Source organism: Silene latifolia, chromosome 2 (assembly GCF_048544455.1).
Source record: "Silene latifolia isolate original U9 population chromosome 2, ASM4854445v1, whole genome shotgun sequence".
NCBI lineage: Eukaryota > Viridiplantae > Streptophyta > Magnoliopsida > Caryophyllales > Caryophyllaceae > Silene > Silene latifolia.
In genome coordinates this window covers 189,368,252-189,385,612 of record NC_133527.1, presented here as the reverse complement: position 1 = coordinate 189,385,612, position 17,361 = coordinate 189,368,252, and the positions used below count along the sequence as shown (strand labels likewise).

The 17,361-nt window shown below is 35.0% G+C and overlaps 2 protein-coding genes across 2 annotated transcripts; one reads left to right on the top strand and one right to left on the bottom strand.

Moving 5' to 3' along the window:
* The first annotated feature begins 709 nt into the window (after positions 1-709).
* Positions 710-11,393, top strand: LOC141643966 (glutamine--tRNA ligase, cytoplasmic). The gene is made up of 23 exons (XM_074453372.1): positions 710-1,069; positions 1,166-1,216; positions 1,328-1,399; positions 2,125-2,224; positions 2,355-2,450; positions 3,638-3,699; positions 3,831-3,932; positions 4,025-4,120; positions 4,331-4,483; positions 4,568-4,623; positions 5,320-5,410; positions 5,507-5,593; positions 5,792-5,989; positions 6,084-6,182; positions 7,583-7,714; positions 7,816-7,952; positions 8,193-8,292; positions 8,362-8,457; positions 8,646-8,746; positions 8,829-8,934; positions 9,532-9,621; positions 9,703-9,832; positions 11,028-11,393. The coding sequence occupies exons 1-23, from the start codon at positions 848-850 to the stop codon at positions 11,117-11,119; spliced, it is 2,469 nt and encodes an 822-aa protein (XP_074309473.1). The 5' UTR covers positions 710-847; the 3' UTR covers positions 11,120-11,393.
* A 3,041-nt stretch (positions 11,394-14,434) lies between these two features.
* On the bottom strand, positions 14,435-17,361 carry LOC141631870 (transcription factor MYB62-like). Its single transcript, XM_074444490.1, has 3 exons — positions 17,069-17,361; positions 16,532-16,661; positions 14,435-15,506 (listed from the first exon to the last, which is right to left on the bottom strand). The coding sequence occupies exons 1-3, from the start codon at positions 17,259-17,261 to the stop codon at positions 14,975-14,977; spliced, it is 855 nt and encodes a 284-aa protein (XP_074300591.1). The 5' UTR covers positions 17,262-17,361; the 3' UTR covers positions 14,435-14,974.

The window sequence follows — 17,361 nt, the reverse complement described above, 5'->3', positions numbered from 1 at the left end:
TTTGCGACAAAGAAAAACAAAGTACATATTATAACTAAATCACTTGATGTTATAACTTATAAATACTATTGAATTTCAAATTTTTACGGTCACTAATAATTCATCAATCAACTATGACAACGGTGCATTTTTTTTTCATCAATGATTCAACATAGTTGAACTTTTTTGTTAACTTAAAAATATATTTTTACCAATAATCCTAATAGGAGCCCCGTGCCAACTAGTGTTTATACTAAACGTGTTCAAAAACTTTAAATTAAAACTGATAAAACAAAACTCAAAAACTTTATAATAGAACTCAAAAAGTAGACAATCACATATACTACATTCTACATCTGATGTAGAGTCATCCACAATGGTAAGCTAGTTCTTTCTTGCTTACCTTTCTTACATAAAGATTTTAAAGCTTTCACTATTTTTAAACTAAAACTAAGATACAATGGTAAGCTACTTGTATTGTGGCTTAGAAATTAATTGTACTTCATGCCTATTTTCATGTGTTATATTTTAGTTGGTAGATTTTTTGGTAGGACCATTTTTAAATTTCTTAATTTCTGAATTTCTTAAATTTCAATTTAAAAAATTAGTTGATAGAAGTCTTTCAAAACGGCTAAAGAACTAAACTTGACATTTTTTTTATTTGCAAACAAGTCCTTTTGGATAACCATTGGAGATGCTCTAAATAAACTAACAAGGACTCCAAACTATCACTTAATGATAATATAACAAATTATTTGGACTTGTTTTACAATTAAAATGAATATTACTGTCTTAAACAAAATATGTGATTATAGCTTGCTTTCCATTTTGGACGTTCAGGGAGCCGTTTTCATTATTTTAGGACAGAATGAGTAGGGTTTTAAACTCTCTTATTAAAAATCTCGCACTCGAACCTCGTCGCATAGGAACGTCTCTCTTCTCTTCCACACCAAAAATGGCGACAAAATCATCGGAAATTGCCGATAAAACTGCCGATTTATTCATCAAATTAGGGTTAGATGAACGAACTGCGCGGAATACGTTAGCTAATGCTAAAGTTACCAATAATCTTCTTGCTGTAATTCATGAGGTATTTCTTCTTCTCTCTTAGAATCGCATTAATTCCTCTGCTGAATTATCGTGTTCTGGATAATTTATTGTTGTTATTGTTTGATTGAATAATTAGGCCGGTGTTAGCGATGGTTGCAATCGAACTGCTGGAAATCTTCTGTATACGGTGATTGTTTTGTTTGTATTTTGTTGAATTTAGAATCGTTTTAATTCACAGTTTATTAGTGCAGTGATTTAGGGTTTTAATGTTGATTTTAGTATTTGTTTGAAATTGCAGGTCGCAACTAAATTTCCGGCGAATGCGTTGGTGCATCGACCGATTTTAGCTGAGTATGTTGTGTCGTCAAAGGTTAACAAAGAATCTATTTATTTCTCGCCGTGTTTGCAATTTATCTTGCTGGTGGTGTCGGCCGCTTTGTTATTGTAGTGTCGGCCGCTTTGTTAATCAATTGGTTGAATACTTGAATGTATTGGGCGGTGTTTAACTTAATAGAAAACGTAACCATTGTGGTAGTGAATCTGTAAATATCGTTATTGGTTGAATACTTGCATGTATTAGGCGGTGTTTAACTTAATAGAAAACGGTAACCATTGTGGTAGTGAATCTGTATATATCGTTATTGTAATGTATTGTGATTATTGTGTGTCAATGATTGGTGCTGTGATATTGTTCTTAGTCGCACGAAATTAGATGTAATCTTCATATGTTGAAAAGCATTATGAGATCCAACATATCTAAAATTATATAGAGTGACTTCTTAATTACTTGTGAATGATTCGTAGAACTTTTATTCTATGGTAATGTTGACTTGGGGTGTTACACGAAATTACCAAACTCAATGTAGCAATGATCCCACTATTTACCATTACTTGAGAATGTGAATTGAAATTGCTTAATTGAAGTAAAATAGGTAATTTGAGATAAATGGAGTTATGTGTATTCCTGTTATGTAGTTCCAAGTTTCGAACTCTGTTCCTTTCTTATCGCAAATCTCTGTGTTTGTTTGTGCATGCATGTCTCAGTTATGCGTGTGATCGCTCTCTCTTTTAAGCATTGTTTTTACTTTTATGTAGATTAAGACTCCAGCTCAGCTAGACGCTGCTTTCGCATTTTTTTCAAGTACTGGTCCTGACAATTTTGACCCAAGTGACTTTGAGAAAGCCTGTGGAGTTGGTAATTAGATTGTTTATCCTTTTGATATTTCTTTTGTTGTTATAACTCTTCTAAAATTGTGTTTTCATCTTTTTTCTTGTTTGATACCCATTGAAGTTTTCAATACTGAGATTTTTTTTTTCTCACTCAGGCGTTGAGGTTTCAAATGAAGAGGTTGAGCGTATTGTTGGTGAAATATTTGAGGAGAGCAAAGTGACGATTCTGGAGCTGCGTTATAAAACAAATGGTTGGTAAACTCCCTATGCGTCGAATTCTTGATGATGTTTTACCGTTGTTTGATTTGGTGTTGAGTAGATTTGAGAGCCAACAATTAAATATTGGAGTATGTGCTAGTACAATCCATTTAGATTTCAAAGTGACATCTTAACCATTTAAACTTGGGAGAATCAGGTTCCCGTAACTCCGGAAGACATCATTCCAAATTTCTTGTCAATGCTTAGACTGGAATTGTTGCTTGGCAAATGATAAGTTGTGCTACATGTGTTGATGTTGAGATTTTTTTTCCTGCTCTCTACATCTAGGTGCTGAAAATTGAGTACTAGATATTGAACAATGATTGGTATGTTATAGATCTTTTCAGAGATATTACATTTCAACAAGCACAATATCAACTCACTTTAAGTCACTTTTCGCGGGGCCCAAGTATTACACAGCCTTAGGTCTATGAAGTGGAGACCAATGGATCGTAAATAACGAGAAGTCAAAAAATAGATTTCTAACGAGAAAGGATAGATTCAGTTCAAGTTTAATTCGGGACATTCACTTGTATTTTGGTTCATTATTGACAATGAAGTGATTAAGTAATCTTAGAAGACAGTTTCTTGTGTCATAGTCATAGCTCATAGGTACAGTGCTCTAAAGGCTATACAGCTATACCACTTCAATTTTTTTTTTTTTTTTTTTTTTGAAAATGTCAAGGGAAGGCTTGCCCCAATTACACCATTGTGGTGGGACCCTTTCCCAAACCCTCTCGTAGCGAGGACGCCATCGTGCACCGGTTTGCCCTTTTTAAAGTGGTACCATCTAAGGATATCTGGTCGTTGAGAACTGGAACACAGTCAGCTTAGGAGTGTTGAGATGATATTTTGGGACACCGACAGTTGCAGAAATCAGCAATTAATTCTTATTTATTATCAAATATTTATTTTAAACACTATTTGATAGAGATGTAGAAGATGAGGAAATGCTGAATTTTTTTTGGAGGAGTTCTCTGATGTTTGTGGATGTTTTTCTCTTTTATTCTTCTTCAAGGGTTTCCACCCGTTGATAGGTGGTTAATGGGTTATTATTGTTGCTTAAAGTAGCTTCACCAATTTTTCTCTTTACAGAAAACATTGTCTATGGATCTATCATAAGTTATTTATGCTGTCTTTCTTGAGTAGCTACTTACATATTGTATTATTTCTTTATCAGTTGGTGATTTGTTCAAACGTGTCCGTGATAGACAGCCATGGGCTGATCCAAAGATTGTCAAGGTTCACATTTCCACTCTTTCATCAATTATAAATGTTGTTCATTAAAATATTAATTTCTGACCTCAATACGTGTTTCATATTTATTTATTAATTGTTATTGTATTGTTTATTGGTCATCTTTCCTTGTCCAGCAAGTTATAGATACTAGGCTGCGTGAATTACTGGGTGAAAGGACTGCTGCTGATGATGAAAAGCCAGTCAAAAAGAAGAAGGAAAAGCCAGCTAAAGTTGAGGTCCGCGTGCTATATTTCTACTTTCCGTAGATTGAAGATTGGAGCGTAGAATTCAATGTGTCATTTGCTTATCTTACTTAAATCTTTCTTAGGATCACGCTGCTGCTGCTGCTGCTGCTGCTGCTCAGCCTTCTGAAGAGGAAGCTAATCCGTTCACCATCTTCCCTTCACCAGAAGAGAATCTAAAGGTAGCTGAGAAATTTTACGAAATAAATATGTTTTACTTATTGCTGCTGAAAGTTTGTATTTTTTGACAACATTTTTGCTGCAGTTACCAATTAGGTTCAGTTGGCTGTGTACATGTGTTATATTGAGAAACAAATTCATGTTGTGAGAATAGGTTTCTTGTTTTGGACTTTTGGTACATGCTTGATGCCATCTGCCAACTTCCATTTCAGGTTCATACCGAAGTTTTCTTCAGTGATCGACCTGTCTTAAGAGCTTGCAATACAAGGGATATAATTAAGAAGCACCTGAAGGTGACAGGGGGGAAAGTTTTTACTCGCTTCCCACCTGAGCCTAATGGTTATCTTCACATTGGTCATGCTAAGGTAATTTTCAAGTTTCGTCATGTTATTATTTTAGACCTTTGTTATAAGTGTCGTATAAGATCTAAGTTATATCTATTCTTCCAGGCGATGTTTATTGATTTTGGATTGGCAAAAGACAGAGGTGGACATTGCTATTTAAGGTTTGTATTTGTGGAATTTTGCGATCATTGCCTACTCAAACTCTATGACATGTGAAGTAATTTATTGTAGGACTCTTATAGGAGCTCATAACATAAAGTCTATGATAGTTTTAGCTATTTAGTATGCTAATATTTGGCAAGGTTTGCTGTTTGTCTATAGATATTATTCCTATTTTATATTTTTTGTCTCCTACTTCTCTTTTGAGGTGAATGTGAGACAATGCTACCATAATAATCAAGTATGACCCTAGTAGAGCACAGTTTTGGTGACTGGTGGCTTTTGGTAGAAGGTCGACGAGAAAGTAGTGGAAGTATGAACTATCTAAGAATTGTCTTTATTTTTCAACCTCAGATTATTTGACATTGTCCATGAACCATGATAAATATATATGCAGTAATTAAATGCTCTGGGGAGTTTCTCGTTATGTTATTATTCAGTGTTAAAAGAAATTGGATTCTCCAATTTAAGCATTCACAGTAACATGCAATTGGCTAAGTCTATGATTACCTTTTTTTTTTCTTACATGAAAGTTACATTGGTGTTTCTTGATGATTAAGTATGTTTATCTGGTATATTAGTTAGTTTTGAAAACTCTTATCTGTATAATCATTTTGGCGAGTACCATCATTTTTACGTATAGTTGTACTGGAAAGTACTTTATGCTCTCTGAAACGCATGCATATTGTGCCATTTAGGTATGATGACACAAATCCTGAGGCTGAGAAGCAAGAGTATATAGATCATATTGAGGAGATAGTTAGATGGATGGGATGGGAGCCTCACAAGGTATAGTACCTGAACTTCTACTACTGTTCAAGTTCTTTACCGTGCAATGATCTATACTAATAGTCCTCAATATTGATATTCATTACCATTTTTCAGATAACTTACACCAGTGACTACTTTCAAGATCTGTTTGATCTAGCTGTTGAACTAATAAAGAGGGGTCATGCATATGTTGACCATCAGGTTGGTGTCTGTTGATGGCTTGGCGTGAACTCTGTTTCATTGTTGTGGACATTTTGGCAATTTGTATTAACCCAATAGTCGTAATAAATAGAAAAATATATTACAAATACATTTCTCACTAATGTTTCTGATGGATCTTAGCATTACTACTAGTAGATATGGTTTCCCTTGGTCATATAGCTTATTGTTGGGTTGTAGACTGCTGATGAAGTAAAGGAGTTTAGAGAGAAAAAGATGAATAGTCCTTGGAGAGACAGGCCAGTGGAGGAATCCTTAAAACTTTTTGAAGAGATGAGAATGGGAATGATCGAGGAAGGTAAAGCAACACTTCGGATGAAGCAGGATATGCAGAGTGACAACCCCAACATGTATGACCTCATTGCATACCGTATTAAGGTAAGTTCATGGAATATCTACATGGATTTTAATTTGTTCAAAAACTTGCGATTACATGTAACATGTTAATGCCCTTGTTTTCTCATGCACGCAGTTTACGCCTCACCCTAAAGCAGGAGACAAGTGGTGTATATACCCCAGCTATGACTACGCTCACTGCATTGTAGATTCTCTTGAGAATGTAACTCACTCGGTGGGTATTTCCTTATCTATCAGTCTATCACTCATCTCTGGTTACCCTTACCTTATATGGAGTATATAAATGTATTTATTCATTTTTGGTGCTGGATGTTTCTGCCCAACTGCTGCTGAGTTGGGTTTATGCTGTTATAGCTTTCCTGCTGTTGTTGCTTCACCTTTTCTTGAAATTTTTTGTTTAAATGGCCTGTCTACGTTATTTTAGCTCACATGAAAACCTTGAAGGTTGAGTGCAAGACGGTATGCACCTCAAAGATTCTAGAAATGGAATTTTCGGAGGAAAGAATCTCCTTGGGTTTCGTTACTTGTTCTTGAAATTTTGAGCATGAGTGCTGTTCTTGGTAAAAATTTAGATGCCCTAGGAATTTAAAGTGCCGTAAATCTTTGTAAGTGTCTACAACGAAATGATAGAATGTTTTCCCCAGAGGATAATCCAACTAATTATACATCTATGATTCGTAGGCACGGGCTTTCGAAACAGTTCGATTTCAACTGAAGAACATTGCATCATTACTGTGTAAAGATATATTTGAAATGAAGCCTCGAGAATCTTTTTTTGTTGTAGTGCCTTAGTTGATTAGAATTACGAAGTAGACATGAATCAGGAATTTGGAACTAAGTCAACATTTTTTTTACTGCTGGAGGCTAGTATATGGCGTTTTGCTGGTCTTTTAGTTTCTAAGCATAAGTTCTTTTTATCAATCTTTGATGAACTTTCAAAATTTCTTGTGCGGGGTTGTAAAATAAGTAATTGCAAGGTTTCCAGTGACTTTCCAAAGAAGAAGCTTTCAAAAAGGAGCTAATATGCATGATTGAATGTTGCGTGCTTGTTTAGTTGAATGGTATTGCTCTTGAAAATGCAACAATTACATAAAAGTTGGATAATAGCATGTGGTAGCAAGAGTGAAATTGATGTATACCTAGAGTCTCAAGGAGCTATGCTTGCTGCTGACGTTGCTAAAGCTGCCTCTTATAGTAACTGCATAATGCAAGTGCAATAAAGGTTTTTAGTTTGTAAGAGGATTGTGCAAATGTGTTTTAACAACATAGAGGATGTTTACTTGTATATATCTTCAATTCTCCCGTCTTAGAACACGCGGTGGGAATTGTGCACTTACTGCGCTCTCAGTTCTCACGAAAAGGACTGTGGGATGACATTTCTGGGAGTGTGAATATATATTTTCTTGTAGGTTTATCAGTTTATGTGACACTGACTGCATTTCTGCTGTGAACAAACGTTCTTTTTCTATAGCACTTGCTATTTCTTTGTAACGGGTTAATTGACAACATTGAATGTGTTGACATAATTTTGGATGCACAAGTAATGATGGACCTTTTAATGGATGGTGTATGATTGTGTTCTTATTTTTCATCCAACCTCATTTCTTAATGCAGCTGTGCACATTGGAATTTGAGACCCGGCGGGCTTCCTATTACTGGTTACTGCATGCACTTGGGATTTACATGCCATATGTATGGGAGTACTCACGTTTGAATATTACAAACACAGTGATGTCAAAGCGTAAAGTAAGTTTATTTATCCAGTAGTTACTTACTTTTGGCATTGAAGTCGTCTTATACACCTTAGGTGTAAACTTAAAAGAACATGATTTCAATGCTGTTTACAGCTGAATCGTCTGGTTACCGAGAACTTTGTTGATGGGTGGGATGATCCCCGGTTGATGACTCTAGCTGGTTTGCGGCGTAGGGGTTTGACTTCAACAGCTATTAACGCTTTTGTTCAGGGAATAGGAATTACTAGGAGGTAATATCATGTCTTTTTTTCTCATACATATCCAAACAAGAAGAAAAAACAATGATAAATTAATGTCATTAAATTTTCATCACAGTTTTTTATGTAATAACAGTACACAATATAAAAATGTTCATGTTCACAAAAGTAGAAAAATTTAGCTTGCATGTTTTTTCCCTTCTGATGTCAGAAGTTTTTTTTTTTTTTTTTTTTTTTTTTTTTTTTTTTTTTTTTTTTTTCCCCCTTTTACAGTGATAATAGTTTGATTCGTTTGGAAAGACTCGAGTATCATGCAAGAGAGGAGCTAAATAAAACAGCTGCTAGGGTGATGGTTGTCTTGCATCCCATAAAGGTGTGTACTCTGCTTTTTTCACAATCATGTCGCATTATTATTCCTAGTCTTATCTGCCTTTTGTTTCAGGTGGTTATTACCAATCTAGAAGCTGGGAAAGTGATTAATCTTGATGCCAAGAAGTGGCCAGATGCTCAAAATGATGACACCTCAGCTAATTACAAGGTCAGCATCAATAAGCTTTGTTTTTACCCAAATTTTTTGTATGATGTATGGAGAAACACTTCAACATCTTGAACATATAATAGGCCTGTATTAGTTACGTAATATATTTAGTTTATTTGTTTTTAGTTTGAACCTGAACATTTTTGCTGCGTAGGCCTCACCCAATACTTTTCTGGGGTTCATCTCAGGTACCATTTTCAAAAGTTTTGTATATTGAAAGTTCTGATTTTCGGATGAAAGATGCAAAAGATTACTATGGTCTTGCTCCTGGGAAGTCTGTCTTGCTAAGGTATGTGGGAATATGAAACATACATTGTTATCTACTTATCTGCGAAAGGATGGTATGTCTTAACATGTGTGAACAAATGCAGATATGCATATCCGATTCGATGCACAGACGTAGTGCTTGGAGATGACAATGAGACAGTTGTTGAAATTCGGGCTGAGTATGACCCTGACAAGAAAACAAAACCTAAGGTTTGCTCTTTCTCTTTTCATACACTTCTGCCAACTTCAAATTGATTTAGTTCTAGACGATTGGGATTTCTAGACATCAGAGTGATAATTTGTTATGCTTTTACTACTGTATTAATGTTAATTGTACCGCTTACTCTTTATGTGATGGCTTAAAGAATGTGTTAGTTTGAACTGCTTCAAGTTTTAATGAGTGTTGGTGCAGTAGTTTTCTTGAGGCTGTTTGTTTAGCTTATGTTATTTGGCTGAAAAAGGTCGTCTAGATACTTCCAACAATCTCCACAAGGCCACCTTTGAACATACTACATCATATTATCGTCATTGAATTACTCCCTCCGATTCTTAGGGACACGTTTGAACAAAGTTTGAGTATGGTTTGTGTGGCTACAATTCAATGTTGAGATTGTGAGATCCATCACTAACTCACACCAATTTGAATTCCTTAATTTTTGTACAATGTAAAATGGAGCAAATTGCAAGATTGGGAGGGAGTAATGTTAATTGGAGGAAATATGGAACTTGAATATTTTAATAACAGATATGTGCCACTGTTTGCCTATGTATTTTACGTGGGACTGATAATTCAACTTCTCCTTTCAGGGTGTCCTACATTGGGTTGCTGAACCTTCTCCAGGTGTCGATCCAGTCAAAGTGGAAGTCCGACTGTTTGAAAAACTCTTCCTTTCTGAGGTTCATTTCTTTCCCTCTGTTTTCTTTCTTTCGCATGAGCCCATCAAAATTTCTAACTTGTGGTTTTTTGTTTTGTTTTAGAACCCTGCTGAACTTGATGATTGGCTGGCTGATTTAAATCCCAATTCAAAAGTTGTCATACCAGATGCCTTCGCAGTTCCTGAACTACAGAGTGCTGTACTTGGTCACAAGTTCCAGTTTGAACGTCTAGGTATGTTTGAACCCTCTGATGATCCCTTTTGATTAAAATTGCTTTGTTTATCCTTTTTGCTTTTGATCGATTATATTCTTTTGCAAATTAATGATGGAACCACTGTCATGCAAATTAGTGGTTTTGCTAGTTACGCGCTACAACTCCTTTCTTGGCTGTGGTTTTGTGTGGGGACAAAATCTTGAACTTTCGGTGGACTACATTGAGTGCTGTAGTTTGTTAATTTCGGCTGATGGAACTGTTAAATAGTTGATAGCAAGTTATCTTATTCTCAAAGAACTTATCAAACTCCTCTTGGGATCCTAATTGCTCTACTGACTGAGAGTTGAGCATGATCAGTAGTAGTGATGCATTACTCTTAAGGGAGAGGTGGGTAAATTAGCCCCTCTATGAGTCAATGGAGTATTTTTTAGTAATACGGAGTACTTATTATTAGTACCCTATCTCTTTCTTCTATGCATCACCGTCATAGTCTCCTCCTATTTTCCTTTTTTTTTTTTTCCCTTCATTAACCACGTGACAACTGCCCCAATCCAAGCAAGCCCAAAGTAAGAGTCATTTGCCTGAAAGGCCATCAACAAGTTTTCTAATCTAAACCCGGGCTTATACGGTTATTCCTGATCCCAACAAGCAATTTGGGGTGTTTGAGGCTTTGAGCCTTTAAATGCACACAAGTGGTATTTATCTGTAACTTGTCCTAGAGTTCTCCCAAACCTAGTTTGATAAATTGTGTGTCTGATTTTGCCTTACCCTTAATATGATGAACTGCGGTCACTGCCTTTACGGATCTGTGAGTTACCTTTTTAGGAAACTATAATTTTTTCGTCCCACCTCTTATTCCTTCTATATTAGTAATTTTTTTGCTCTGAAATTACCACCTTGTACTAATAATGCCTACACAATTACCAAACATGCCAGTACTAATCAACCTTAATGGCTTAAAAACTAGCTAAATTTTTTCTTTATTTATGAACTTCATGATTGGATATTGTTTATATATTTATTTGTTTTGGGGCTTCTTTTTTATTTTTAAATTTTTTTACCAGCCAATGTCCATACAATTTACTTTTGTACTTGTAGCCGGATGAAATCAGAATTTGTTGCAATAAAAAGAGTGCCAGAACTTGTGCTCTTCTTTTTAGTAACTGGCTTGTTGTTCCTGCTAGAATAACCGTATGTTTCGCTTCCATTGTAGGATACTTTGCCGTAGATAAGGACTCGACATGTGAGAAATTGGTGTTCAACCGCACTGTCACATTAAGGGATAGTTATAAGATTGGAAAGTAGTGAAGTTCGTGATTCTTGTTTGCCGCCTATTGGGAAATTAATCATTGACTTAAATGTCCTTCCAATCTTGCATCATTGTTTTTCTTGTTTGCCGCCGTATCTCAGTCATGTACTGGCTTTGTTTGAAGTAGTCGGTTTTGAAATATCTCGTATGTGCTGTAGCAACTCCATTAAGGGCGCACTGGTTTGCGTGGGGGAGTCGATACTCAATAGTGTAAGGAAATTGAAGACATAAATGCTAGTAATGCCGTCAGTTCTGTATTATTGTTTACAATTGTCACTTGATTTGATTGCTTATACTTATCAATTAACCGACCATGTCACTTCACCATAGTAAATTATCATCACCTTGTTTGTCCCTCTCCAATTTGTTTTTTTTTTTTTCAATAAAGTCTCCCTTAAGACGGCATTATCCATTTTAAACTTAGGACGAGTCAAGACGTCAAGTACATACTACTTGTGTATATAAGACTGTATAGGGAAAAACAAAACTCCCTTCAATCCTCTATTTTCTTCCTGTTTACTTTGGGCACAAGAATTAAGAAATGAAGTATTATATTGATAAAAAGTTGGGTGGGGTTTGGTGATAGGAGAGAAAAATGAATAATTAAGAGTTAAATAATGAATTGTGGGCCACAAATATTAAAGTAAGGAATAAAATAGGATTAAAAGAGTTGGGTGGGTGGGGTAATAAGAGAGGTATGAATAAAATAAGAGTAAAAAGTTACCAAAAATAGAAAGGGGAAGAAAACTTGAATAACCGTTTTAGAAAATAGGGAAAAATATGGTGAATTGGAGGGAGTATATTTTTCTTATATACGGAGTAGTATACAAGTTGTATGATAATTGATTTTCTCTCCTAGTGATTTTATAATATTTTCTCTGCAGTACTTCGGTCTCTCTTTTTCTTGCAGGAAATTAAACTCTTCATTTCTTTTAGAAAACAGAACTCCGCTTTATTTAGGAAATGAAGATGATATCAACTTTTTATCACATGCATTAGAGTGTGAAGCGAATAATATGGATGTTTTAGTGGTTGAAAAAAATACTTTTGAGACTGTGTTTTAGTCCCAAAACATCGAATCGGGATCCTGTTATGTCTTTAGCTGTTGCCATCCTCAAAACTAATCCGACTTAAAAATAATATGAGTACAAATGATTTGTGGAATAAGGTAATTGCCAATAATTAAAAGAGAAAAGTGATGTTAAAGTCGCATCTAAAGTGTCAACTCTTTTATCAAAGGATAACGAGGTGGCTTTGGTGCTCCTTAAAAGCAACCAATTGAGACGGTTCAGAACTCTTTTAAGCAGGAATTCGAGATCAAATCAGCAATAATTCTCTCGAGTTCCGTCAATTCACGTTATCACTTGTGAGTTGTGAGTTGCGACTCTGAAAGGAAGGGGAAATTTGTTGGGTTATGAATTTTGACGGGGTTTTACACTAATTTTCGAATAAGACAGTTAAGAATATTTTGTATATAAACAAATAGACAATCTTGTCTTACACAACAATTAGCGATGTTATATTATTATCATAATTGATAATTGATCTTTAAAGGTTCGATATATTGTAAAGAATTACATGTTAATGGACGTTTTAATTGCGTGTAGGACCATGGTCGATCAAACACTTTGTTTTTTTGTTGGTGAAACGATGACAACTTTGATTGTTATTTTCGTCCGTGTACGACATTTGGTTATGGCTTAATTACTAGGATTATGAGAAGAACATCTTTGCTTTGTCGACGAGTCGACGACTTTCAGGAAAAAAGCAGCAGCTAGATTTAGTAGCACTTGCATTATTGTTGTCTTTATAATCTTGAAGCACAGTTCCAAACACTATGGGGCTTCGAAATTTGTTTAATTGACTTCACGTTGCAACATGGACCGGACCAAGTGTATGGACGGAAAAATATCACCAATTCCGTTCTATGCATCGTTATCGAATCGTCTTCTTTGTCAACAAAACTATCATGTAAATTATTTAGTCAAGTATATTCGTTTTACAATAATGACTCATATAACGGTTTTAAATGTGACAAACAACAAAATATTGCACTTTGTTACCTTAAAAATTATGTAAATACAAGATCTGATATTCTCGACTTTCGGTATTTACCACTAGATAGTATAATTAGATCGGTATTCATTTTATATAAGAACGTGAAATTGAATTATGATCAACTTGCTTTGGTTGTGAAAGTTAGAAAAAATGTATCAAATGCTGTTTTTGCCACATTTTTGGCATGGAACTTTGATATAAATCTTTTGTTCTATTCCAATGTTAAAACCCGACAAACTAGGTCAAACTACTAAACGAGTTAAATAACTAGTCGACTTCAATTAGAGAAAAAATATTACGCATTTGAGGTAGTACCTCAGACCTTGTAGTTTTTGAGCATATACACATTTTTTCTGAACATATTACCATTTATAAACATAGTTTTTGAGCAATATTATATTTTTTAGTGTAATGTTTTAGTAAATGTGCTCAAAAACTTTATAATAAAGCAGAACTAAAAAACTTTAAAATAAAACTCAGAAAATAAACAATAAGAGATACTACCTCAGATGTATAGTCTATGAACTGGTTCAATTAGGGTTTAAGACTTTTTAAACTCAATTGGCTTGTACAAAGTCTTTCCTCCCCGCCTCAATCATTTACTCCACGAGTATCATTCATCTCTGAGTATTTATTTTTTACTGTATTATTTTTGTAAGACATTTTAATTAAAACAAATTATTGAGACAGATGAAGTATATTTCAATCTCGTGTCCTCCACGAGTACCCACCTACAAGAAAGAGACACCAATTTCCAAATTTGAGTCATTGCAACGTCTAAAATGGACCCAATACCTCGTCATCTGTCAAATCCACTAGTAAATCATTCTCCTATGATTCAATAATTCCACAAAAGACATCCACTTTTTTACCTTTGTGCTATAGTTGCATGCCATGCCATTAGTACTATGAATTGACTCCCTTATTCATCTTCAACTTACATCATGGTCATCACGGCGTCTAAGGCCCTGTTCAGCCATGTGAACGTGGAAACCGAATCTCTGATTTTGGTCATCAAATGTACAAGTTTTACTAATGAATTCTTTCCAAACCTTAAAGTACCGTAAGTGTCTCATTTTTTGTTTTTGTGGAACACATGGCCTCCAATTGTTAAGACGTTCCTAATGTCATTGTTTAGATCAAAAACCAATTACGCTTTCAAACACGGTTTTACATATATATCATCTTTTTGTGTACACCCCAAAATCCTTTCCAAAACGGTATGCACACGAAAATGAGACTAAGTCGGAAGATTACTAATTAGAACATTATTTATACATATTTACGTAAATATACATGAACAACATAGATACATACTTAGTTACACTTCAAGTCATTGAGATTCACTACATGGAGCACAATATAGCACCGGTAGACCGTAGACGTAAACAACAAAGTTAAAATCGATTCCATGAAAACCGGTGCATAACCACACCCAACTAAAGAAAGAGGTGAATCTTGTTCTTAAACACATTCTCTTTAAAGACGATACGATGAAACTGTACTATGCTCCATCCAGATATTCGCAAAACACGACGATGTTGCACGGAAAACTTAACTTGATCCCTTGCACTTACCAAAGGCCCATCTCGAAAAAAAAAGGAGGCTAGGCTTGTTCATTATTCATATCTTCTAAGAATATTTTTGGTGGGAATTTTCTTCTTAGATCATAATTATAGAACCCATTTTTCTACATCTTATATAGACTATTAATAGAAAGGGCCAAAGGAGGGGCCTTACCCTATGATTAATAAGCCACCCCCTAAATATAGATCCGCCACGTAATCATTCCGTCACTTCCTAAACTGCCATAGCTCATCCATGTCCCACAGACTATCCTCGGACACGTCATCACCCAACCAATGGTCTCCAGCCACGTGGGACACAGAGAACGGGATATCATCCGATACTGACGTGGAAGCCAAGTCCATGTCATAATCACAACTATGCAAAGAGCAAAAGTCGTCTATAGAATTTTCATATGCAGGGGAAACACAAACATCACTTTTGTTATTTTCGGGAATTTCAGGGAAATGCGATGATAAACTCATGCTTGAAGTCGAAGTATCGCCTAATTTAGTAGGTGATGCATCCATGAATGAAACGGCTGATACCTCGGAAGAAGTCATGGTTGTAGAATTCGTGGAGTTTTGTTCGATCTTTTGAACTAATATTGGCATGTAATAACACCTTATTGCATCAATAAAGCTCTGACTGTTTGACTCCATGTTAAGTTGCTTTGCTTGCTTTTGAACTCGAGTTCTCCAATAGTTTTTGATCTCGTTATCAGTTCTTCCTGGCAAATGTGCTGCTATTTTCGACCATCTATTCAAGAATGACATTTAATTTCACATACTTAGAGATACAAATTAAAATGATGATACATTCCATGATTGTATCGTATCTCAACCGGAAATTTAGTAATTATCGTATCACAAATTCTCATTGAAGAGGGGCACTATCCGTCACAAGCTGAAGACGGATAGTGCCCCTCTCACAAAATGCAAGTGACACTATTCATGGGGTGCTCCATTTCCCCCCACTTGTCTTATTGTGAGAGGAACATTATCCGTCTTCAGCTTGTGATGGATAGTGTCCGTCACAAGCAAGACGCTTTGTTATCGTATTTATCCTAAAAGAGCCCTGCTGAGACTCATGGTTCTGACTATTAACCCCTGCTTTAAGATGTTCAAAAAATTATCGATAACAAAAGTATTGAGTTTCAGTATCACTCTATGACATGCACAATGTAAAAGCGACATAACGACATGCAAATAGTACGCGGCCCACATGCACTTGCTGGTGCCAAGGGGACTAGCAAGAGCGCTCACCCCAAGACCCAAAAATTTTAATTAAAATTTCCATTTCAGCAACTCTCCTATAGGACCGTCCTATACCATAGGACTGACCCAAAAGAAGAGAAGCCCAAAGATAAAACTTAATTTAATTTATATTTTAACAACATGTCATTTTATGATAAAAACTAACATAATTAAATATACAAGTTATTAATATAAAACTTTAGGTTATCAAAATAAATATTTTTTTTACATGTTTATTAACTACTTTTTTGGGGCTTTTGGTTATTTTATTAAAAAGGTGAGTTATAAGTTAATTATTTGGGCTTTTGGATTATGGGCTGGTCTTATGGTATAAGACAGTCTTATAGAACAATTTGTGTTTCCATTTTTTTCTTTCAAATTTACCTTATTATTATAATACTCGTTCACCACCCACCCAGATATACCTTATAACTACAAATCTTGGTTCCACCACTGCCCACGTAACGTGATTTTAAATTCCAACATTTTGTTGGAAGTGCAAAAAAAGAAAAAAATAAAAAAACGCACCTGTTACCCCATTTAGAATGAAGGTCAAGGATCAAAAGTTGCTCTTGTGGAGTAAGGTTTCCTCTTTTAATATCGGGTTTCAAGTAATTAAGCCACCTTAATCTACAACTTTTCCCTGTTCTTTTCAACCCTGCACTTTTTAAAGCACTCTATTAACTCCAATACTAGCCATTAATTCTTTCTTCTTATGTTATGAGTCAAAGGTAAACAAATGATTGAAATGAAAATGAATATTGATAAACTAAATTTATAGTTTATCAAACTATAAATTTGAAACAATCAAAGGGCTTCCATTACAATTTTCTAAAAAAAAAAATAATCCCTTCGTCCCAGTCATTTGTTTACTTTTGATTTTGGCATAACCGCATACATACCAAAGAAAAAGGAGATTACCAATTATGTGATGACAATTGGACAAAATTGAGTGTGGTTGATCAAATTATTCAACAAAAGCATTTTTCAAAAATAGAAAGGTAAACAATTGACTGAGACCAAAATATAATAGGTAAACAAATGATTGGACAAAGGCGAGTTTACCTGCGGATTTAGCAAGAAGATTCCAACGACCTTCACCATGACATGCAACATAATGAATAAGCAAATTGTCTTCTTCAAGTGTCCATGGTCCTCTCCTTAATTCTTCACCTTCTTCATGTTGTTCTTCTTCATTACATTGTGTTGATGATGTTTCTTGCTTTATTTCACTTATTATATCAATTTCTGTTTTCATTTTGTCTTATACTTTTTATTTAATTAGTTTCTAATCTCTTCTACCCTTTTTGGAGGTATTGAAAGAGGAAGACAGAATTTTTGAGTTCTTTTTTAAGTGT

Bases quoted from the DNA above. Each gene is read 5' to 3' on its own strand.
- LOC141643966 (XM_074453372.1), top strand. From the start codon at position 848: ATGAGTAGGGTTTTAAACTCTCTTATTAAAAATCTCGCACTCGAACCT. The intron at 4,484-4,567 runs GTAATTTTCAAG...CTATTCTTCCAG, and splicing joins TTCACATTGGTCATGCTAAG to GCGATGTTTATTGATTTTGG. The intron at 4,624-5,319 runs GTTTGTATTTGT...TGTGCCATTTAG, and splicing joins GGTGGACATTGCTATTTAAG to GTATGATGACACAAATCCTG.
- LOC141631870 (XM_074444490.1), bottom strand. From the start codon at position 17,261: ATGAAAACAGAAATTGATATAATAAGTGAAATAAAGCAAGAAACATCA. The intron at 16,662-17,068 runs GTAAACTCGCCT...TAAAAAGTGCAG, and splicing joins TCTTCTTGCTAAATCCGCAG to GGTTGAAAAGAACAGGGAAA. The intron at 15,507-16,531 runs GTGCGTTTTTTT...ATTCTTGAATAG, and splicing joins CATTCTAAATGGGGTAACAG to ATGGTCGAAAATAGCAGCAC.